The sequence below is a fragment of the Oncorhynchus clarkii genome, unplaced genomic scaffold (assembly GCF_045791955.1).
Source record: "Oncorhynchus clarkii lewisi isolate Uvic-CL-2024 unplaced genomic scaffold, UVic_Ocla_1.0 unplaced_contig_484_pilon_pilon, whole genome shotgun sequence".
In the NCBI taxonomy this organism is placed as follows: domain Eukaryota; kingdom Metazoa; phylum Chordata; class Actinopteri; order Salmoniformes; family Salmonidae; genus Oncorhynchus; species Oncorhynchus clarkii.
The window spans coordinates 28,545-54,175 of NW_027260995.1; the positions used below are offsets into that span (position 1 = coordinate 28,545).

Here is a 25,631-nt window from a genome sequence, read left to right on the forward strand (position 1 = left end):
ACCTGACTACTTCACAGCTTGACTGTTTTACTCTGCCTGACCAGGACCCGGGTTGCAGGAGGGAAAATACAGCGACTCTTGTTCCTACCACTGACTAGCTGTGCTTCTGGGATTCTCACTCTGTATGTGCGCGTCCATGTGTTCGTGCCTGCGGGTGTCCGACAACGTGTGCCTTTCACCAAGCAAACAGAACACACAGAGAACTCCAGAACTCAGACCTGTAGCCAAGCTCCTCATCAGCCGGTCTTCAGCCACAACACTTCAAGAGCTTCTAATAGCTACATACGGTATGAGACAACTTACAGTATAAGACGATATGAGTTATGAGACTGCTTTGTACTTGACAAAAGCCAACTAAATATTTCAACTTTTACTGTAACTAAGAGCCTCTAACATCAATCCTACCGGTACACGATGGACATCCAACACCCTGACATATAGCAGCAGTATATTTACACCTGATCCATGTCTATTAATGGATCACACAAACTACTTCAACTAAATAATGTTCTGTTGTCACATAAACTCTGGATAAGTCCAGTGAAATGTGTTGTTTTACAGGGTCGGCCATAGTAGTACGGAGATTAGGGTTAAGTGCCTTGCTCAAGGGAACATTGATACATTTTTCACCTTGTCAGCTCGGGTATTCAAACCAGCAACCTTTTGGTTACTGGCCCAATGCTCTACCTGCTAGGCTACAGCACTCCATGAGCTGTCCCCAACCTTTTGGTTACTGGCCCAATGCTCTACCTGCTAGGCTACAGCACTCCACGAGCTGTCCCCAACCTTTTGGTTACTGGCCCAATGCTCTACCTGCTAGGCTACAGCGCTCCACAAGCTGTCCCCAACCTTTTGGTTACTGGCCCAATGCTCTACCTGCTAGGCTACAGCGCTCCACAAGCTGTCCCCAACCTTTTGGTTACTGGCCCAATGCTCTACCTGCTAGGCTACAGCACTCCACAAGCTGTCCCCAACCTTTTGGTTACTGGCCCAATGCTCTACCTGCTAGGCTACAGTACTCCATGAGCTGTCCCCAACCTTTTGGTTACTGGCCCAATGCTCTACCTGCTAGGCTACAGCACTCCACAAGCTGTCCCCAACCTTTTACCACATCACATTTTAGAGACGTCCTTCAACAATGCTAAACCCTTATCATCACTGGAGGAAAGACAGACAGCCAATCCAAACCTGTTTGTATGAATGTGGAGACAAACGGGAGACAGAACATCCTCATGCAATGTATCACACACACACAGAAAGACACTCAGAGACATAGACACACACACACAGACCCCCCCCCCACACACACAAGACACACACACACTCTCATGCAGTGCACACACAGTGAGACCTCTGCTCTCTTCTGTAGTCCACCTTGTTTGCACCCTGCGTATCCCAACATCCTTTGAGACGAGACCATGTGACACAGAGCGCCCACCTCTGATACTCCTTCTATCACCTCCATTATCCCCTTCACTCCTGCTGCTACTCAATCACCATGCTGTCACACACACACATTTTAAATACTTTACTTGAATCCACCAATCAAATTTACCAAGAAAAAAAACAATTTCAAAGGTTCCTGTATCCATGGCACTCAAGGGTACAGAAAGCACCTCCTTCTCCAAACAGCTAGGCTGCTCACGACAACTGAAACAGAGCAGTACCTAGACACACGCACACACGCACACACACGCACGCACACACACACACACACACACACACAGAGAGAAAATAGAGACATGCAAGAACACAAACGCAGCACACGCTGCATGCGTACACAGTTGCTGTCAACATATGCACAAAGACATGCAAACATAAAACATGGACATGAACAAACACAGGTATGCGCACACACACACACACACACACACACATACAATTGTACTCACACAGACATACAGTGTGTATATAGGTGTGTGTGAGTCTGTCTGGGGCCTTCAGAGGCATGTCTCTCCACTAATAGATTATTGATCAGAGGGCCAGTCCATCTCTCAGACCTCCAGGCAGGGCCAGACAGCCTGTACTGTGTAAATAAACCCCCAGCCCACCCCCCATCGGTCCTTCTAAGCGAAGGGCTTTGGTGTGATTTCAGTTTCCTCAGCCCTGTCTTTGCTCTGTCTGTCTGTCTGTCTGTGTTCCCTATTACACCATATTAACACGCTTATAACATAGTAATAAGACATTAATAACACATCCTACCCGCTTCTGTCACTCACCCTGACCCCCTTGGATTTAAAAGGACTTAGAGGGGCCGGGGTCAGCCGGTCCAATCTGTCCAGGGGAGAATAGAACTTAAATGAGGTCACGGCAGAGTTGTGTGTGTGTGTGTGTGTGTCACGGCAGAGTGGACTGCGCTGAGGGTTAACGACACAGGGTACCAGTGACGTCTGTGCTTTACAACTGTCACCGACTGGGTTTGAACTCGGGTCTCCTACGTGCCTACAAGACTGCGTTGGACTGCTAAGCTTCAGACTAGGCAGGTCTCAGGTAATGTCACTCATCACACCAACATTGGTCACTGAACACAAGAGTATGGTAATGACACCAAAATGCCATAAATATAATTTTAGGTTCAAGGTTCAAAATGAAGCTTGTGGATAGTGATTTATGTAATAAACACCCAATCTGAGCTGGGCAATTATACAGTGCATTCAGAAAGTATTCAGACCCCTCTTGACTTTTTCCACATTTTGTTACGTTACAGCCTTATTCTAAAATGGATGAAATACCTTTTTTCCCTCATCAATCTACACTCAACACCCCATAATGACAAAGCAAAAACAGGGTTTTTAGACATTTAAATGTGGAACAAGTCAAGGGGTCTGAATACTTTCCAAATGCACCGTATGTTCGACTAGTTTGGATTCATTCCATTATTGGCCGCTTAAAAGGCAAGGCAAACAAAATAAGGGTTTAGTCTTGGGATCCTTCTTAACAAGTCACATCAGAGATGTAGCTCTGTCTCCATCATACAAATATAATCAATGATCATTGACTATTTATATAGTCTCCGTGGCCTAACAGGATCTCTGCTCTCATTAAAAAAGCATGGCTTAACTACAGGGTCAACCAAGGCAACCAAGACGTTTCCAGTTCATCCCTCTCTCTTCCTATCTCTGGGACTGAACTACAGGGTCAACCAAGGCATCCAAGACGTTTCCAGTTCATCCCTCTCTCTTCCTATCTCTGGGACTTAACTACAGGGTCAACCAAGGCATCCAAGACGTTTCCAGTTCATCCCTCTCTCTTCCTATCTCTGGGACTTAACTACAGGGTCAACCAAGGCAACCAAGACGTTTCCAGTTCATCCCTCTCTCTTCCTATCTCTGGGACTTGGTCAACGTATCCTGTATCAAACATGTCTGACTAAAATGCACAGAACTAGTCTGTCGGTCACAGCTATAGATTACTTAACCGTTCACACTGATTAAACAGCCACTCTATCCCTCTGGAGCCCGACTTGTCATTCCACTGGCCCGCGATCAACCGGGTGGTGTTTTCTCTTTGCATGCTGCTGATTACACAAGTGTTATTTGGCCCGTCCCCCACCATTTTGTTACTTCTTTTCATTTTGTCTCTGGTTCCATTGAATTATGTATCGTCAATTCCCTAAACGAAGCTGGAGCTAGTTCAAACTGAATTCTCGCATCCGCTGAGTTTGTAAAGGAGATGAGGGAGTGTCGTGTTTCTTGTCACACTCTCCAGACTCCAGAGTGAGGCTTTCATTTGCATCTTTTTGCCTGTCCATTGATCTTTGGGGTGCTACATTTTTTTGGCACATTTACTTGCTCGAGACATCTCCGCCAATTCCCATTGCTGACGTTTAATGGCAGAGATGTTTCATATAACGGGAAACAGGAAAGTCGTCTAATGTGCTCTCTCTCACTCTCTCTTGCCCTTTCCCTCTCTCCATGTCCTTTTCCCTTTCCTGTGTGAATGCGGAGCTGTACTGTGTGGTGTGAGGAGAACATCATAATTGATGCAGTGCAATGTTGATGCAATAATGATGCAGTGGAATCTGTTGATCACATTTTTATATGATTCAACATGAAAGATCATGAGTTGGTAATCAAATGAATTTCGGTACACGCGTTATAGGCATTTCTGGATACACTGTGTACTACTTTAGTGGGGTCGGTTCCGAAGTCGCAGGGCCTGCAAACACTAAACTGATGTGAATTCTACTTCACTAAGACTGCTACAGCTCCTAACCATGTAGACAGAAAGATAAAGAGAGAGAGAGAGAGAGAGAGCCTTGAATCACTGAACACTGAACCCAACTCTAAAAGTAGCACATCTCCCTCTACCTCACTGTATCCTCCCTCTATCCCCCCTCTATCCTCCCTCTAACCTTCCTGTATCCTCCCTCCATCCTCCCTCTAACCTTCCTGTATCCTCCCTCCATCCTCCCTTTATCCTCCCTCCATCCTCTCTGTATCCTCTCTGTATCATCCCTGTATCCTCTCTGTATCCTCCCTCTAACCTTCATGTATCCTCTCTGTATCATCCCTGTATCCTCTCTGTATCCTCCCTCTAACCTTCATGTATCCTCCCTCTATCCCCCCTATATCCTCCCTGTATCCTCCCTCTACCTCCCTCTACCCTCCCTGTATCCTCTCTGTATCCTCCCTCTAACCTTCCTGTATCCTCCCTCTAACCTTCCTGTATCCCCCCTCTATCCTCCCTCTACCTCCCTCTATCCTCCCGCTATCCCCCCTCTATCCCCCCTCTATCTTCCCTCTATCCTCCCTCTAACCTTCCTGTATCCTCCCTCCATCCTCCCTCTAACCTTCCTGTATCCTCCCTCCATCCTCCCTCTATCCGCCCTCTCCCTCCCTTTTACCTCCCTGTATCCTCCCTCTACCTCCCGCTATCCTCCCTGTATCCTCTCTGTATCCTCCCTCTAACCTTCCTGTATCCTCCCTCTATCCTCCCTTTATCCTCCCTCTATCCTCCCTCTGATCCTTTATCTGCACCTCCCAGGGCATTTGAACTGATTCCAGAGGCCGACCCAAAACAACGCCGTCGGAGGAGAGGGTGCCGGAACGGTCTTCTAGTGAGGCTTCGGACGCCAATGTCCACTCCCTAGTTAACAAAGTCGATGAAATTAGGGCAAGAGTTGCTTTCCATAGAGATATCCTGGATGGTAACATGGCTAGCTGTGGACATGCTGTCGGAGTCCATACAGCCGACGGGATTTTCAGTGCATCGTGCCGACAGGAACAAATATTTCTCTGGTAAGAAGAAGGGCGGGGGTGTATGTTTCATGATTAACAACTCATGGTGTAATTGTAACAACATACAATAACTCAAGTCTTTTTGGTAACCTGTCCTAGAATTCCTCAATCAAATGCCGATCGTATTGTCTCCCAAGAGAACTATCCTCGGTTATCGTCACAGACGTGTTTATCCCCCCCGCAAGCGGACACCAAAATGGCCATCAAGGCCATCACTTTACTGGACATTATGCAAACTGGAAACCATATATTGTAGCTGTGGATTTTAATCTGCTAATCTGAGAACAAGGCTACCTAAATTCTATCAGATTATCGATTGCAGAGTAACACACTCGATCACTGCTACTCTAACTTCCGCAGTGCATACAAGGCCCTACCCCGCCCTCCTTTTGGCAAATCTGACCGCGACTCCATCTTGTTGTTCCTCTCCTATAGGCAAAATCTAAAACAGGAAGCGCCGGTGCTTAGGTCTATCCAATGCTGGTCTGACCAATTCGGATTCCATGCTTCAAGATTGCTTCGATCACGTGGATTGGGATATGTTCCGGGTATCCTCAGACAATAACATTAATGTATACACTGACTTAGTGAGCGAGTTTATAAGGAAGTGTATAGGAGATGTTGTACCCACTGTGACTATTAAAACCTTCCCTAACCAGAAACCGTGGATTGATGGCAGCATTCGCGCAAAACTGAAAGCACGTTCTACAGCATTTAATCGTGGCAAGACGACTAGAAATATGACCGAATACAAACAGTGTATTTATTCCCACCGTAAGGCAATCAAACAAGCAAAGTGTTAGTATAGAGACAAAGTGGAGTCACAAATCAACGGCTCAAACACGAGACGTAAGTGGCAGGGTCTACAGACAATAACGGATTACAAACAGAAAACCAGCCCCATTGAGGTCATCAACGTCTTGCTCCCAGACAAATTAAACAACTTCTTTGCCCGCTTTGAGGACAACACAGTGCCACCAAAAACAATGGGCTGTCCTTCTCCGTGGCCGACATGAGTAAAACATTTAAACGTGTTAACCCATGCAAGGCTGCCGGCCCAGACGGCATCCCTGCCCACGTCCACAGAGCATGCACAGAACGGCTGGCTGGTGTGTTTACGGACATATTCTCTCAATCCCTTTTACAGTCTGCTGTCCCCACATACTTCAAGATGGCCACCATTGTTCCTGTTCCCAAGAAAGCTAAGGTAACTGAACAAAATGACTATCGCCCCGTAGCACTCACTTCTGTCATGTGCTTTGAGAGACTAGTCAAGGATCATATCACCTCCACCCTACCTGTTACCCTAGACCCACTTCAATTTGCTTACCACCCCAATAGGTCCACAGACGATGCAATCACAATCACACTGCACACTGCCCTATCCCATCTGGACAAGAGGAATACCTACATAAAAATGCTGTTCATTGACTACAGCTCAGCATTCAACATCATAGTACGCTCCAAACTCATCATTAAGCTTGAGACCCTGGGTGTCGACCCCGCCCTGTGCAACTAGGTCCTGGACTTGTGGTGAAGGTAAGAAACAACATCTCCACTCCGCTGATCCTCAACACTGGGGCCCCACAAGGGTGCAATCTCAGCCCTCTCCTGTACTTCCTGTTCTCCCATGACTGCATGGCCATGCATGCCTCCAACTCAATCAACAAGTTTGCAAACGACACTACAGTGGTAGACTTGATTACCAACAATGACGAAACAGCCTACAGGGAGGAAGTGAGGGCCTTCGGAGTGTGGTGTCAGGAAAACAGCCTCTCGCTCAACGTCAACAAAATAAAAGAGATGATTGTGGACAGGAAACAGCAAAGGGAGCACCCCCCATCCACATTGTCAGGACAGCAGTGGAGAAGGTGGAAAGTTCCTTGGTGTACATATCACCGACAAACCAAAATGGTCCACGCACACAGACAGTGTGGTGAAGAAGGCGCAACAGCGCCTATTCAACCTCAGGAGGCTGAAAAAGTGTGTCTTGTCACCAAAAACCCTCACTGACTATTACAGGTGCACAATTGAGAGTATCCTGTCGGGCTGTATCACCGCCTGGTACGGCAACTGCACCGCCCACAACCACAGGGCTCTCCAGAGGGTGGTGCAGTCTGCACAACGCATCATCAGGGGCAAACTACCTGCCCTCCAGGACACCTACAACACCCTATATCACAGGAAGGCCAAAAAGATCATCAAGGATAATAACCATCAGAGCCACTACCTGTTCACCCAGCTATCATCCAGAAGGTACGGTCAGTACAAGTGCATCAAAGCTGGGACAGAGAGATTGAAAAACTGCTTCTATCTCAAGGCCATCAGATTGTTAAACAGCCATCACTAGCACAAGAGAGGCGGCTGCCTACCTTCAGACTTGATATCATTGGCCACTTTAATAAATGGAACACTAGTCACTTTAATAATGCCGCTTTAAGAATGTTTATGTATCTCACATTACTCATCTCATATGTATATACTGTACCCTTCACTATCTATTGCATCTTGGCCGCTCTGTCACTGCTCATCCATATATTTTATATTTATATATTCCCATCCCATTCCTTTACTAGATTGTGTGTATTAGGTTTAGTTGTGGAATTGTTAGATATTACCTGTTAGATACTGCTGCACTGTCAGATCTAGAAGCATAAGCATTTTCCTACACTCACAATAACATCTGCTAACCATGTGTATGTGACCAATAAAATGTGATTTAATTTGATTTTACCTCCCTCTAACCTCCCTCTATCCTCCCTGTATCTTCCTTCTTACTCCCTCTACGTCCCTCTATCCTCCCACTACATCCCTCTATCCTCCCTGTATCTTCCTTCTTCCTCCCACTACGTCCCTCTATCCTCCCACTACGTCCCTCTATCCTCCCACTACCTCCCTCTACGTCCCTCTATCCTCCCTCTACCTCCCTCTATGTCCCTCTATCCTCCCACTACCTCCCTCTACGTCCCTCTATCCTCCCACTACCTCCCTCTACGTCCCTGTATCCTCCCACTACCTCCCTCTACGTCCCTCTATCCTCCCACTACCTCCCTTTATCCTCCCTCTACCTCCCTCTATCCTCCCTCTATCCTCTCACTACGTCCCTCTATCCTCCCACTACCTCCCTCTATCCTCCCTCTACGTCCCTCTATGTCCCTCTATCCTCCCACTACCTCCCTCTATCCTCCCTGTATCTTCCTTCTTACTCCCACTACGTCCCTCTATCCTCCCACTACCTCCCTCTACGTCCCTCTATCCTCCCACTACCTCCCTCTATCCTCCCACTACCTCCCTCTACGTCCCTGTATCCTCCCTCTATCCTCCCTGTAACTTCCTTCTTACTCCCACTACGTCCCTCTACGTCCCTCTATCCTCTCTCTACGTCCCTGTATCCTCCCTCTACGTCCCTGTATCCTCCCTCTACGTCCCTGTATCCTCCCTCTACGTCCCTGTATCCTCCCTCTACCTCCCTGTATCCTCCATCTACCTTCCTGTATCCTCCCTCTACCTTCCTGTATCCTCCCTCTAGCCCCCTCTTCTACCTCCCTCTACGTCCCTGTATCCTCCCTCTACCTCCCTCTATGTCCCTGTATCCTCCCTCTACCTTCCTGTATCCTCCCTCTACCTCCCTCTACCTTCCTGTATCCTCCCTCTACGTCCCTGTATCCTCCCTCTACCTCCCTCTATCCTCCCTCTACCTCCCTCTACCTTCCTGTATCCTCCGTCTACGTCCCTGTATCCTCCGTCTACGTCCCTGTATCCTCCCTCTACCCCCCTCTTCTTTCCTCAATCAGTGGGGTCACCTTTAGTATTTGCCTTGGTAGCGCGGTGCAGCCGGAGACCATCCCACTGCCTCTGTAAAAACAGGAAGCGTGCCATGCCATTTTCCCCAGGCCGTGTGACATACATGGAAATGTCATTAGGTACTGATGGGGACCAAGATAAAACCAGTCCAGACACCAGTGTAATGTCAATTTGCTGCCATTAATTAATTAAATGTCTCTTAATTTCAGTGAGTTGAACAACCGTAACCTGTGATGCTCAGTGAATACTAAAGTCTGGTAGTGTGTGTGTGTGTGTGTAAGTGAAGGTGCACCAAAGCCTCTGTAGAGTGTCAGATCGATTAAAGACATGAAAAAGGCTTTGTTTATTCGACTAATGAACTGCCTGGTGTAGTTGTGGCGTGGCCCTCGTAACCATGCCGACAGCTGCCATGACTTCTGGCTTAGTCATGCCGTGATTTGATTGGCTGCACTTCGTTTGGCCACGGTTGACTAAGTAAGTCTGCTACCAGCAGATTTCTATGGAAGTGGAACAGTGTGAATACAACAGTATTGCAAGTTGTGCCAGCCATTCTGAATTCACTAAAAATACGAAGTCTGAGTCAGTGGAAACTCATAAAGGATTGCTAAAATGGGCCAACACATTTTTACAGTACATCCCACTCTCGGATACCATCGTTGACATGATGATTAGTCATATCTACAGCTGTCAAAAGAACTAGCTTACCAGCCCATCTATTTGCTCTTAATAAAGTCTAATTCCTCACAGATCCTAGTATAATAATGTGCTCCTAGGACCAAGATAAGGTACGAGACGGAAATCAACTCAAATCAACTCAACTCAAATCTGCCATCCAAATCAGAATCCAAAGAAATGGATTCTGCATTAACTTTTCAATGATCTATACAAAAGAGGCATTTCTACCTTCTCTACATCTATATATTTGGCAGGGGCTGAAAGGGCTCGCGGCATTTTGGGAAGAAGAAGATCTGGGCACGGGATTTGATCTCTGGTGATGATGTGAATTAATATTCCCTTTCATTCCCTTCTCCTGAAGGCCATGTCGCCTTCTTCGACGTTCCATCACTCTGGAAAGCTTGTTAAATGTTAAACAGGGGCCTATTTCTACATGGGTCGCGATCTGGTGCCACATACCCCTTGTCCTGGTCTGAATAAAACATTTAGAGTCTCACGCTTCTCCCGGGAATTTTTTTTTTCTCAGATTCATTTGTTTCACTTATATGGGTCACTTCTGAAGTTGGAAGATGCCTTTTTTCCTGGTATCTTTTTAATATTGTGGAGTCGCGGGGTGTAGTGGGTAATACGGACGACGCCCAAAGGTTGTGTGTGCTCGCACATAACCATCTCGAGTTTCTTGACCACCCAGCGTCGATTGCTTCACTGAATCATTTGTATGAAGTCTTTGAAGTGTGAAGTCTTGAACTATAGGGTAGAATAGTATTGAACTATTCCCTCTTTACAGTATGTTGTATACCGCAGAGGGCTGAATCAATGTCAGCCATGTGGCCAAAGAAAGAAGCCACTCTAAAATCAAAACACTGACAACGAATTACTCTTAAAAATGAAAAAGTGCCCGAAAGTGTTTGGACCCCAAGCAATGAATATAGACAAACTGACAAATGGCTAAGGAGAAGGTTTTTCCACAAAGCTTTAGTCAGGGTCGTGTTCACCAGGGCACGCAACATTTTACAATGGAAACTTACCATTTGTGTTTTGTTCCATTTCAGTGCCTGTCAGCTGAAAGTATTGTGTCAGGGGTGATAAAGAGACAGAGAAAGAGAGAGCGAGAGAAATTAGTGATTGATAAAGAGAGGAAAAGGACTCCTCGGAGGAAGCTGGAATATCATTAGCTCCCTGAGGGGACAATTAGAAGAGTCCGTGTTGGCGAGCAGGCCTCGGCTCATCCCTCATGGTGCGGAGAGAGAGGATGACAGCACAGCACACTCTTGGAACACGCCACAAGGAACATGCAGTCAGTCTGCTGCAGCACCAGGTATCTTCAAGACATTTAAAAATATACTGTATATTTTACCATGTTTGTTTCATTGAGATAAAAAAATATTTTTTTCAAAGGAGATCGGGACCAAGGTCCAACAAGGCTGTCTGTCAATAGGACTGTGACATCAATAGCTACAGCACAAACCTGTCTTACAATAATCGGAGTCATCTCGGAAACACAGAACAAAGATCAAGCATAATTGCATCAGAGGCTTGATGAAGTTCAGGAGGGAGACATGTTGGAAAGGAAACTCGAACCAAGAGCTGAAGCATCGCGGTAGCTCCTCCAACCTCTCTGAAAGTCACGGACCTAGTATCCCCTTCTGAAAGATGAGAACACGGACCTAGTATCCCCTTCTGAAAGATGCGAACACGGACCTAGTATCCCCTTCTGAAAGATGAGAACACGGACCTAGTATCCCCTTCTGAAAGATGAGAACACGGACCTAGTATCCCCTTCTGAAAGATGAGAACACAGACCTAGTATCCCCTTCTGAAAGATGCGAACACGGACCTAGTATCCCCTTCTGAAAGATGAGAACACGGACCTAGTATCCCCTTCTGAAAGATGAGAACACTGACCTAGTATCCCCTTCTGAAAGATGAGAACACGGACCTAGTATCCCCTTCTGAAAGATGCGAACACGGACCTAGTATCCCCTTCTGAAAGATGCGAACACCTGCGAAATTGTGATTTGTCCAAATTATCAATGACGTCACCAAGAAGTTCTTTGTAAATCGTGGCAACCCACAGTCAGGTCTATAATACCAGTTATGTTACCTGTGTCTGTCCACGAGACATCACCCTTACAGATGAAGGATCTTAATTTGTGCCAGTTTGCTACAGCAGTAAAATAATCCTGCAGGAACAGGAAATGTTCATTATTATGTGGATTATAATCAATGGACATTTTTGTAGGGGTTTTTCATCACGGCAAATCAAGTCTGAAATTTCTAAGTGAAAATCACAAACAGAAGCCTTTATAAAACTCAAATACACTACAAGTTCGCATTTCCTGCTGTGCAGGGAAAATTCTTAGCAACAGAGTTAAGATCCTACATCTGTACAGCGGCGTCATGTTTCCTGCATGGGGCCTTGTAAAGTATACGGAGTGTGTGTGTGTGTGTGTTAACTGTCATAACGTTGCTGAATTATGACCATGATCATTGATCTGTTATTGAGAAACAAAGCGAGAATGAAGAGGCTTTTACATTGACCTATATGACTGATCCAATCGACTGTTATAAGTGGTTGACCTCGACCACATATAAAATCTAATCAAAATCAAATCAATTGTATTTGTCACATGCGCCGAAGACAACAAGACCTTACCGTGAAACGCTTAGTTTACAAGCCCCTAACCAACAATGCAGTTTTAAGGTACTATGGTGTTGAACGCTGAGCTGTAATCAATTAACAGCCTTCTCACGTAGGTGTTCCTTTTGTCCAGGTGAAAAAGGGCAGTGTGGAGGGCAATATAGATTGCATCATCTGTGGATCTGTTGGGGCGGTTTGCAAATTGGAGTGGGTCTATGGTTTCTGGGATAATGGTGTTGCTGTGAACCATGACCAGCCTTTCAAAGCACTTAATGGCTGCAGACGTGAGTGCTACAGGTCGGTTGTCATTTAGGTTGGTTACCTTAGTGTTCTTAGGCAAAGGGACTATGGTGGTCTGCTTGAAACATGTTGGTATTACAGACTCGGTCAGGGACAGGTTGAAAATGTCAGTGAAGACACTTGCCAGTTGGTCAGCGCATGCTTGGAGTACACGTCCTGGTAATCTGTCTGGCCCTGCGGCCTTGTGAATGTTGACCTGTTTAAAGGTCTTACTCGCATTGACTATGGAGAGCGTGATCATATTGTCGTCCGGAACAGCTGGTGCTCTCATGCATGCTTCAGTGTTGCTTGTCTCAAAGTGGGCATTGAAGTCCTTTAGTTTGTCTGGTCCACTCGTGTCACTGGGCAGCTCGCGGCTGTGCTTCCCTTTGTAGTCCGTAATAGTTTGCAAGCCCTACACATCCGACAAGTGTCGGGGGGCTGGTGCAGTAGGATTCAATCTTAGTCCTGTACTGACGCTTTGCCTGTTTGATGGTTTGTCTGAGGGCATAGCGGGATTTCTTATTAGCGTCCGGGTTAGAGTCCTGCTCCTTGAAAGCAGCAGCTTTACCCTTTAGCTCAGTTAGGATGTTGCTTGTAATCCTTGGCTTCTGGTTAAGGTATGTATGTACGGTCACTGTGGGGACGACGTCATCAATGCACTTATTGATGAAGCCGGTGACTGATGTGGTGTACTCCTCAATGCCATCGGAAGAATCTCGGAACATATTCCAGTCAGTGCTAGCAAAACAGTCCTGTAGCTTAGCATCCGCGTCACCTGACTATTTCCGTATTGAGCGAGTCAATGGTACTTCCTGCTTTAGTTTTTGCTTGTAGGCAGGAATCAGGAGGATAGTTATGGTCAGATTTGCCAAATGAAGGGCAAGGGTGAGCTTTGTACGCGTCTCTGTGTGTTGATTAAAGGCGGTCTAGAATTCTTTTTCCACTGGTTGCACATGTAACATGCTGGTAGAAATGAGGTCAATCGGATTTGTGTTTCCCTGCATTAAAGTCTCCGGCCACTAGGAGCGCCGCCTCCAATCAGGCTTCCAATCCAAGTGTGAAAAACCTAGAGTCATTTTAAAGCTTTGGCGGCAAGAAAACCCTAAACAATATATCATAGAGGTTTATTTGTCAAACCGAAAGTGATCGAACCAAATTGTAAATTCTGTTTGTTTGGCTCTGCAATGGAAAAACAAACCGCTCAAACCCTTCCAGCGCATATTCAAAATACATTTCCTTCCTCATTCCCTCCATCCCTCACTCTCTCCCTGTCAGTGCCAAAGTCCCAGTTCCTCATGCTGTGTTGGTGGGCCCAGATCAGGTTAGGGCCACACCGGACTGGATACACCACGGCCCAAATACATCCTAGGCCAGCGACCCAGTCTCACCAGGGGCTTTGGAGCCTTATGCTAACATCGCACGTCTAACACCGCTAGCCAATAATATTTGGAACCACACTGCCCAGATTAGCTCAGTTCTGAAGCATGCCCACTACCCAAAAAACTGCCATAAACTAAATGGCACACACCAACAAGCCCTCAGGGGAGAAAAGTGGGTTGTTAGATTCAGCATGTTTCCTGTGTATTTTTCGAAATAAGAGTGTTTGCTTTGATGTGCAGACCCGATGTGAAAGGGATCACGGTGTCATTACAAGTGATGGATAGATACAAACATATGCACACACACACACACACACACTGTTTGTCTGATGATAGATGAAGAGTCGGCAGAGAAGCCAGTGAGTTCTTTGATTTATTGACAGGAAGCTCTGCTCCTTCATAGGGGTTATCTACAAGCCAGAGTCACTTCCTCAACAGCAATTAGTGCCTTCTCTTGTTACACACACTTAAGAAGAACCAGAATGACTGGATTTCTTCTATAGGCTTTCAACGGGAGAGCAAACAAAAATATTCTAAAAGAAGATATCTCCTTCATAGGCTTTAACTTCTTGGCCATACTTGAGACGCAGACGTCTCAAGTAGGCACCTGGAAATGCAAATGCGCTACGCTAAATGCTAAATGTACTCGTTACAACTCAAACCTTGATCAAAATTCACAAGCAGGGTATTGAATTAAAGCTACACTCGTTGTGAACCTAGCCAGCAAGTCAGATTTTTAAAATGCTTTTCGGCGAAAGCATGAGAAGCTATTATCTGATAGCATGCACCCCCCAAAATACCAGCACGACACGTAAACAACCGATTTTGCGGTAGCCGGCGCTACCCAAAACGCAGAAATAAAATATAAAACATTCATTACCTTTGACGAGCTTCTTTCTTGGCACTCCTATATGCCCCATAAACATCACTATTGGGTCTTTTTTTTGTTTAATAAATCGGTCCATATATACCCAAAATAGCTTTGTATGGAAGCTGTGTCGTTCAGAAAAAAACATCGTTTTTAAACGCTGCGTAATTTTTTAAAATTAAAAAAGTTGACGATAAACTTTCACAAAACACTTCGAAATCCTTTTGTAATCCAACTTTAGGTATTAGTAAACGTTTATAATCTATCAAAATGATTACAGGGCGATGTATATTCAATAGCTCCTCGTTTGCAAATCAATGGCTACCAATGTCTTCATTAACAACATCCGGGTGAAGACTGGAAGAAACGGATGCCAGATAGATGGATTTTCCAACAATTAATTCAATTGAAAATGACGACAATGGCAACGACATCGTGTGGAATTTGTATGAATTGCATGCAGGTCGATATTACATTTTGTCCTCTTTTAACAACTCGTGGAAGTGACTTATGGAAATTATTTTTAGCTTTCAGAGAGCAGTTTTTCTTGCGTTTTTCAATGAAACACACGATCTGTTATAGTCACAGCCGTGATTTAACCAGTTTTAGAAACTTCAGAGTGTTTTCTATCCACACATACTAATCATATGCATATACTATATTCCTGGCATGAGTAGCAGGACGCTGAAAAGTTGCGCGATTTTTAACAGAATGTTCGAAAAAGGAGGGGGTAGAAGTAAGAGGTTTTAATGGGAGGGCAAACAAAGATATTCTAAAATAAGATATCTCCTTCATAGGCTTTAATGGGAGGGCAAACAAAGATATTCAAAAAAGAATATGTCTCCTCCATTTAAGTTTTTAATAGGAGAGCAAACAAAGATGTTATACAAGAAGATATCTTGTAGGCTTTCAATGAGTAGGCAAACAAAAATATTCTAAAGTAAGATATCGACTACATAGGATTTCAATGGGAGGCCAAAGAAAGATATTCCCATAAAATATATCTAACACCATCCATCATTTCACCTCAAAGGTCAGGGCTGATGGAGTGTTGACCTCTGTGTCACCCAGAAATGGCGTGACACGGAGGTGATCTTTGAGTGGATAGATCAGTGTAATGTATTCAGGACTGTCACACACTCCACACACTCTCACTGTCACATACTCCCTTGTAAAGCAATAAGCATGCGCATGTGCACCTGCCTTTACAACCCTACCCCTCCATCACACACACGCATTGAGCAGCAAAGGTGGAGAATGCCTTCCCAACAGCCCAGGACACACAGTAACCTATACATGACAGCAGCCAGTGTGTGTGTGTGTGTGTGTGATAAGGGGAGCGGCATCATGGGGTATATTTATCAACAGCGTGCCTCATCACAGCCCTGTCTCTCGCCACATTTTTGTATCATTGTAATTTCCATGGATGCCCATTTGGTCGTTTGTCACACATCCAAGTCCATTCCCATGATCATTCTGTGCCCCTTACATGGGGACTTACACAGGACCTTACATGGGGCCTTACACGGGACCTTACATGGGACCTTACACGGGACCTTACACGGGGCCTTACACAGGACCTTACATGGGGCCTTACACAGGACCTTACATGGGGCCTTACACGGGACCTTACATGGGACCTTACACGGGACCTTACACGGGACCTTACATGGGGCCTTACACGGGACCTTACACGGGACCTTACACGGGACCTTACATGGGACCTTACATGGAACCTTACACGGAACCTTACATGGAACCTTACACGGGACCTTACACGGGACCTTACATGGGACCTTACATGGGGCCTTACACGGGACCTTACACGGGACCTTACACAGAACCTTACATGGGACCTTACACAGAACCTTACACGGTACCTTACATGGAACCTTACACGGGACCTTACATGGAACCTTACACGGGACCTTACACGGGGCCTTACACGGGACCTTACATGGGACCTTACACGGAACCTTACACGGAACCTTACACGGGACCTTACACGGGACCTTACACGGAACATTACACGGGACCTTACACGGAACCTTACACTGGACCTTACACGGAACCTTACACGGAACCTTACACGGGACCTTTCACGGGACCTTACACGGGACCTTACCTGGCATCCAGATAGATTCTCTGGGATGTGGGATTGCATAGTGCAGTACTACTCCTTTATGACAATGGGTAAGCACTGACGCTTGGTATGATATGAGGAATGGGCTGGCTTAGTGAGGGATATTTTTTATTCATTTATTTATTTCACCTTCATTTAACCAGGTAGGCTAGTTGAGAACAAGTTCTCATTTACAACTGCGACCTGGCCAAGATAAAGCAAAGCAGTGAGACAAAAACAACACAGAGTTACACATGGAATAAACAAACATACAGTCAATAATACAATAGAAAAAGTCCATATACAATGTGTGCAAGTGAGGTAATATATGGTGTGTCATAGGGTGTTACGATACTTCATATGAGCGACATAAGGAAGGTTGTTTCTCAACCTTCCACTACTGAGTAATGACAGTTGATATGACAAGGGAAGGGTGTGTCTTAGTGAGGGATATGACATGCATAGCGAGTCATAGGGTGCTACGATGCTACATATGAGGGACATAAGGAGAGTTGTGTTTCTTACCCTTCTGGATTCTATTTCTTTCACGTAGAGAGGGAGCAGAAACTCCGAAACACCCTCTAGCCTGATCCCCTCTTTGGTTACACGAAGATTACCCATTCCATCCTATGGGGAAATAGAGAGGAAAGAGAGAGAGAGAGAAAGAGAGAGAGAGAGAGAGAGAGAGAGAGGAAAGAGAGAGAGAGAAAGGAGAGAGAGAGAGAGAAAGGAGAGAGAGAAGAGAGAGGGGAAAGAGAGAGAGAGAGTGGAAAGAGAGAGAGAGAGAGAAAGACAAAATGGAGAGAATAAGTCCAAACAGTGAAACAGAGAAAACCAGTGTTAGTTCAGTCACCGTGAAGAAACTGTTCAGGAGAGGAGGGAGTGGAGAGAAAAACATCCAAAGGAACAAAAGTTGTATTTTAATTAAATATTTGGATCATTTTCAACAACAAAGTACTGTACGTTTTCCAAGTTAGAAATGTCACATGACACATAGGCACAGATGCACACACACACACACACACTCACACAGCCCCCGACAACACTTGCCCACCCCAAAGATAGAAACAAACAGGACTCAATGGGTTAAATCAGCCTGAGGACTGTTCTGTAGCTCAAACCCATGGTGATTAAGCCAGTCAAACAGGGAAACAGCTCCTCAATAAACTAACACACACCCGCCTGCAGTACCTACAATACAAACATTATTGCTTTACACGCCCAAACCCAACACACATGCATGCATACACACACCCAAACCCAACACACACACATGCATGAATACACACACCCAAACCCAACACACACACATACATGAATACACACACACACACATACACTCTTGCTGTACACCCACATCTCCTCACATACTGTACATCTGTTAGCTGCATGCAGGTGAAAAATCACATCTTTGAAAAGGCACACACACACACACACAACTGCAGGCGACTACTCATATTAGTCAGGTAGCAGTTGTAAATGAGAATTTGCTCTCAACTGGCCAACCTGGTTAAATAATGGTGAAATAGTGTATTTATTTTTTAAATATGAATTAAAAGGAACCAACACATTATGCAGAACTATCCAAGGGTGGAACATGCTCAGGCAGGAGTACGGCCCCCCCCCCCGTCAATCGTCAAAACATAAAAAGATGATTCCTGAATAATTCAGAATGAATCATTAATGTGACGAGCCAACGCTTAGCTAAAGACCCTCGTTCTCTCGTCTAGCCCCGTCACCCCTGACAGTGTTTAGCGATGGTGGCGGCGTGCGACGGCATGGGGCCTTGATTTGACGTGGCAGGTTGTAGACGTTAACGTCTCTCTCGGGCAGGTTGGTGTTCAATCTGAGGGAACACAAAAGTCAGAAAAAGAACAGGCCCCTTGGCTAGGCGCCGCGGCGCCGCTAACACACTAATGCCGTCTGCCTGAGAGCCTTGCAGGTGCGGAGAGAGAAAGAGAGAAAGAGAGAGAGAGAGCTACGCTAACCACATACCTAGAAGCCAAAGCCACTTCTATTAGCCTACCAGACACGCCATGTGAAATGTAAATTACCTTTCTCAGTCTGATTAGCGTGGCAGAGGCGGAGCTTAGTGTCGACAGAGGCGGAGCATAGTGTCGACAGTGGTGGGAACAGCGAAGGTCTTCAGGAATCCTGGGGGGAAGCAGGAGACTTTAGGATAATGAAGACACTCCTCCGGGATGTGAATGATGGGGAATTCTGTAGTAACAGAGGCCTCGGATAATGATGTCCTTCTCTGTTATATTGGATTCCCATGTTGTGTTATAATGACATATTTCCCCATCCACGTCGTGTGTGAGAGTGTGTGTATGTGTGTGTAAGCATGTGTGTGTAAGAGTGATTATCTACATGTCTGTCTGTGTGTGTGTGTGACTGTGTTCTGCCGAGTCCTTCAGTAGAAGTCAAGCTGATAATGTTGTATCGCCCAGCGCAGCGAGGTTAACTGGCGGAGTCGGCCATTAGGGCTCACATCCCATCCCTGGCACAAGGTTATAGTGAACAGTATAATACTCCCTCCTCCACTTGATGGATGGCCACTGAAAACATTCTCATGGAAGGTTTTAATGTTCACTCTTGGCTGAATTTTTCACTCAACCTTCCGTGCCAACAATGTTTAGAGAGAAAAGAGAAAGAGCTGGGGGGACGTATAGAAATGAACAAATGAGGAGACATAGACACTAGTTTGTCTGTGTGTCCTCTCTGCCGGGAAAATCTTTTGACCTTTCAGCGCCAACGTAGAAGCAATTCCTTGTGAAGGGTCTGAAATCAACGCATTGACTTTCATCAGAGTTCTTGGAGAGCTTCCTTCCGCATCACTTCCCCTTCTGGGACGCATCCTAAACATCGTCTTGTATTAGAATGTCAGCTCACGTTGCCTCTGACCTAAAATAAGAGCTATTCCACTTCTAAGGGGCTGCCGCTCTCCACACTGTAAAAAGATGACCCACTGGCTTAGTAAATATTGCAAAAGAAAATCAATGATTTTTACTTAAAATAATAGGTTTCTGATTTTACTTACATTTTTGAATATAATACTTAATTTATATGTGTTGTAAAAGACTGGCATTTGCAAATACAAATCCAAGGTAATATGCTGCGAAATTTGAATTCATATTTCTAAGTAACAATCAACAACTTAAAAATATGACGTTCAAATGATCATGTTTGTGTTGGACTGACATGCTAGATCTAGTTCTGAATTTAAATTGTGCTTGGAACAGCTCAACGGACCTCGTCTTGATCTTTCTCCTCTGGAAAGGCCAGGCAGCAGGTAAGGACCAAATTATAACTTGGAATGTAGCTTGGATCTGTCTACACATATTTTCGACTAAATGTAGTAGCCTAGTGTGTTATTTCTTCATTTTTTCACTCAGGATGCTGACGCCACCATGATCCGAGAGGACCTCGTTCAGCACGTGATGAATGTGTTCACTGTGAAGGATCTGCCCCAGAATATAGGGCATGGGGATCTGCATCGAAGGAGCAGAGGTCCTGGCTGGTATTCCCAGCGTTACACGGTCATGTACGTTGCTTATGGGCCTCATCTATGGCTTAAATCTAAGGTACCCCTTTGAGGTGTTCCAAAAAGTATTCTTGGAACTTGATGATCTCAGGACCTCCCCAAGGGCCCACGCTCTAAAGATGAAGTTACTTGTTTTCAGAGATATCTAAAGATATCTATGAGAACTCTCAAAGGGTCACTCACAAACTGTGGTCTAAACCCTACTCAGTAAACTGAAAAGCTAGTTGCTAGGTGGTATAGGTGCTACAGTTTACATGATGCTCCTTGTCAGGTGAAGTCATAAGAGACATTGTCCATTCCTGTTTCAAAAACAGCTTTGTTTTAAAAAATACTCTATATGCACTAGTGGATATCTGAGATGATTTGTCAGGTGCAGCTATCTGGCTGTAACTTTACCTAAGGAGGCAAGGTGGATATGGAGTCAGGTTTAAGGGAGAATTTGGCATATATTTTGTAACAAATGTGCAATGTATGTTTTGAAAACCCATGTTTTGATTAATCTAAAACAGTTAGAATGAGGTTGTATTTGAGCTAATGTTCATACTGTGCTTTGTGTAAAGTCTATTATTAAGACAAATTGTTAATTTAAGTTTAAAATATTGTTAATTTACGTTAAAATATTGCTTTGATGTTAAAGGGAGCACAGACCACCAGAAAATGATTGTCAAACTGTACAAGATGTGAGGTCAAAGTGCTAATCCCAACTATCACCTAAACGTTATGCAGTTGTGAAGATCTAAAATGATTTGTAGTCAGGTGTAGCTATCTGGATGTAACTTTAGGAGGCAAGGTGGAGTTATACCCAGAATGCTTACAGACTACAACATATGAATGTCTAAGGAGTAGGGTTTAAGGGGCAATTTGAGATTGAAGTTGGAAGAAATGATAACATTTATTTTATTCAAAATAAAGGTGTGGAAGTTTAAAGTTGAACACTGTTGCTTCTTTTTGCATATTCCCTTGTATAAAAAAATAATAATTTGTAGTAAATTATCCCAAGTATATTGAGGTAACTATTTGCATCAGCTTTTTAAGTATAGTTGTGAGTATATATTTGAGTAGTAGGAACCCAATTTAAATACATTTTACTAACCTGAGTACCACAAGTAACTGAGAAAAAAACATTTAAACATAGAATATCAATTATGATACTGAGTAAATTCAGCAAATGAATCGTACAATATTAGTTCTGTAACTGATTACATTAAGTATATCAGACCTATAACATTAGTTCTGTAACTGATTACATTAAGTATATCAGACGTACAACATTAGTTCTGTAACTGATTACATTAAGTATATCAGACGTATGACATTAGTTCTGTAACTGATTACATTAAGTATATCAGACGTATAACATTAGTTCTGTAACTGATTACATTAAGTATATCAGACGTATAACATTAGTTATGTAACTGATTACATTAAGTATATCAGACGTACAACATTAGTTCTGTAACTGATTACATTAAGTATATCAGACGTATAACATTAGTTCTGTAACTGAGTACATTAAGTATATCAGACGTACAACATTAGTTCTGTAACTGATTACATTAAGTATATCAGACGTATGACATTAGTTCTGTAACTGATTACATTAAGTATATCAGACGTATAACATTAGTTCTGTAACTGATTACATTAAGTATATCAGACGTATGACATTAGTTCTGTAACTGATTACATTAAGTATATCAGACGTATGACATTGGTTCAGTAACTGATTACATTAAGTATATCAGACGCATAACATTCTGTAACTGATTACATTAAGTATATCAGACGTACAACATTAGTTCTGTAACTGATTACATTAAGTATATCAGACGTATGACATTAGCTCTGTAACTGATTACATTAAGTATATCAGACGTATAACATTAGTTATGTAACTGATTACATTAAGTATATCAGACGTATGACATTGGTTCAGTAACTGATTACATTAAGTATATCAGACGCATAACATTCTGTAACTGATTACATTAAGTATATCAGACGTATGACATTAGCTCTGTAACTGATTACATTAAGTATATCAGACGTATAACATTAGTTATGTAACTGATTACATTAAGTATATCAGACGTATGACATTAGTTCTGTAACTGATTACATTAAGTATATCAGACGTACAACATTAGTTATGTAACTGATTACATTAAGTATATCAGACGTATGACATTAGTTCTGGGACCTGAAGGACTTAAGCAGGTCAATAAAAATAATTATATTCTGAACCTGATAAAATTAAGTTTAAAATCCAGTTAGTTGTTTGCACTTCATATATTTGAGTGTGTAATACACTAAAAGCGAAGTATATTATACTTAAAAGATCCTCCCTGTTGGATTTACTTAAAAAGCTGATGCAAATAGTTACCTACATTTTTTTAAAGTGAAAGGGGCACAATATGTTTTACAGTGCAATGATTGGGATGAGAGAAAAGCTGTTCTGCTCTAGGACTGCAATACAAAACCTTCCCACAAACACACAACAAGAGAGACACACACTGGAGTTTATTGGAACGAATCAAATCCCCTTGCACTCGCCAGCGCACACATGCAGAGTCTCTCTCTCTCTCTCTCTCTCTCTCTCTCTCTCTCTCTCTCTCTCTCTCTCTCTCTCTCTCTCTCTCTCTCTCTCTCTCTCTCTCTCTCTCTCTCTCTCTCTCTCTCTCGCTCTCGCTCTCGCTCTCTCGCTCTCTCTCTCTCAAAATGACGGGTAACCTCTAGAGGTCCAGGGGAAACCGTACTGAAGCCAAGGCATAATTTCAGTAGCTAACTTAAAGCTCCTGAAAGCCTGCATGGTCCCCTTGTGGCTGGGCCTCGGGAAGCTTTGGATGGCCCTCCCAGAATGCTTATCTAACGCAGCACATTTCGTTACAGGACTATTTCAAATAAAGCCAGATAGTCTATGAGAGAAGACAGGAAGTGTTATTAGTTCTCTTACATTTTCCCTCTCGAGTCCCCAGTCTCTTCAATATGTGGACCAAGTTTTATTACACTCTCATGTCATACACGTAATGAAAGTACAAAGGCTGAAAACTTCTCATTAATTCACCTATATTGTGTATTGATCGATCCTATTCTGCCCTCAACTCTGGATCTTGAAGTCAGTTCCACTGCAATTTTTCAATGTTCCTCTCTAATCAGGGACTGATTTAGACCTGGGACACCAGGTGGGGGCAATGAATTATCAGTTAGAACAGAAAAGCAGAAGGCTCCAGACCTCGTAGGGTAAGAGTGTACCCCCTGCTATATTGTACGAAGGTGAATAAACTCAACTATGCCTCGGCTTCAGTACGGTTTCCACTGGACCTTTACAGGCCATCAGTCATACACTCAGTAGGAGCGAACCATTTTGGTGAATGGGGTGGTGTACCTAATAAACTGTATATAGTAATAAACTGTATGTAGGTGAATAAATGAGCTCTAACCAAATCAAATTTCAAATCAAATGTATTTATAAAGCCCTTCTTACATCAGCTGATATCTCAAAGTACTGTACAGAAACCCAACCTAAAACCCCAAACAGCAAGCCATGCAGGTGTAGAGGCACGTAACCCTCTGTTTCTCAAACAACTTGTTTAACCTATTCCATTAAAAATGAAATAAACTTCATTAAGTTGAATCTATTCCATTATAAATGAAATAAACTTCATTAAGTTGAATCTATTCCATTGTAAATGAAATAAACTTCATTAAGTTGAATCTATTCCATTATAAATTAAATCAACGTCATTAAGTTGAATCTATTCCATTATAAATTAAATAAACTTAATTAAGTTGAATCTATTCCATTATAAATTAAATCAACATCATTAAGTTGAATCTATTACATTATAAATTAAATCAACTTAATTAAGTTGAATCTATTACATTATAAATTAAATAAACTTAATTGGGTAGCCTAGTGGTTAGAGCATTGGACTAGTAACCAGAAGGTTGCAAGTTCAAACCCCTGAGCTGACAAGGTACAAATCTGTCGTTCTGCCCCTGAACAGGCAGTTAACACACTGTTCCAAGGCCGTCATTGAAAATAAGAATTTGTTCTTAACTGACTTGCCTAGTTAAATAAAGGTAAATAAATATTCCATTCTAAATTAAATAAACTTAATTAAGTTGAATCTATTCCATTATAAATTAAATCAACATCATTAAGTTGAATATATTACATTATAAATTAAATAAACTTAATTCAGTTGAATCTATTACATTATAAATTAAATCAACTTAATTAAGTTGAATCTATTAGTCCCAAACCAAATGTTTCGTCACTTGCTTGGTAGAAGTGTGAATGCTTTCACTAAGAGTGAAATGCTTACTAATGGGACGTGCTCCCAACAATGCAGAAATAGAAAAGGTAGAAAAGTAAGACTCCTAATAATAAAAGTCATAATAGATCCACAATGAGTAACGATATATACACCATATATACATGGGCTATATACACGGGGTACCAGTACCGAGTCCATGTTACAGTTTTTTTCATTCAATTGATATTGTCAAAACTCTTCACACAGTCAGCGAAACAGAAGTGTATGTGGACCAAACTGTGATTCCTTTTTCATTGTTTCACACAAAATGCATCAATGACCACATTCTCCGAAACCCCCCCCAAAAAATATATATACAGTGGGGCAAAAAAAGTATTTAGTCAGCCACCAATTGTGCAAGTTCTCCCACTTAAAAAGATGAGAGAGGCCTGTAATTTTCATCATAGGTACACTTCAACTATGACAGACAGAATGAGAAAGAAATCCAGAAAATCCCACTGTAGGATTTTTAATGAATTTATTTGCAAATTATGGTGGAAAATAAGTATTTGGTCACCTACAAACAAGCAAGATTTCTGACTCTCACAGACCTGTAACTTCTTCTTTAAGAGGCTCCTCTGTCCTCCACTCGTTACCTGTATTAATGACACCTGTTTGAACTTGTTATCAGTATAAAAGACACCTGTCCACAATTGGTGGCTGACTAAATACTTTTTTGCCCCACTGTATATTTTCTCATTCATACTCCACCACCTGTTAAACTATATATTTGCAGAACATGTTTTCAAATGCTAAC

At 43.3% G+C, this 25,631-nt stretch overlaps 1 protein-coding gene across 1 annotated transcript in view; it reads right to left on the reverse strand.

The window, feature by feature from the left end:
- Positions 1-25,631, reverse strand: part of LOC139403096 (zeta-sarcoglycan-like) — a 72,450-nt gene that overhangs the window by 23,658 nt on the left and 23,161 nt on the right. Inside the window, exon 2 of the mRNA XM_071146800.1 lies at positions 17,537-17,638. Within this exon, the coding sequence (XP_071002901.1) occupies positions 17,537-17,638 (102 nt within the window). The remainder of the gene's footprint in view (positions 1-17,536; positions 17,639-25,631) is intronic.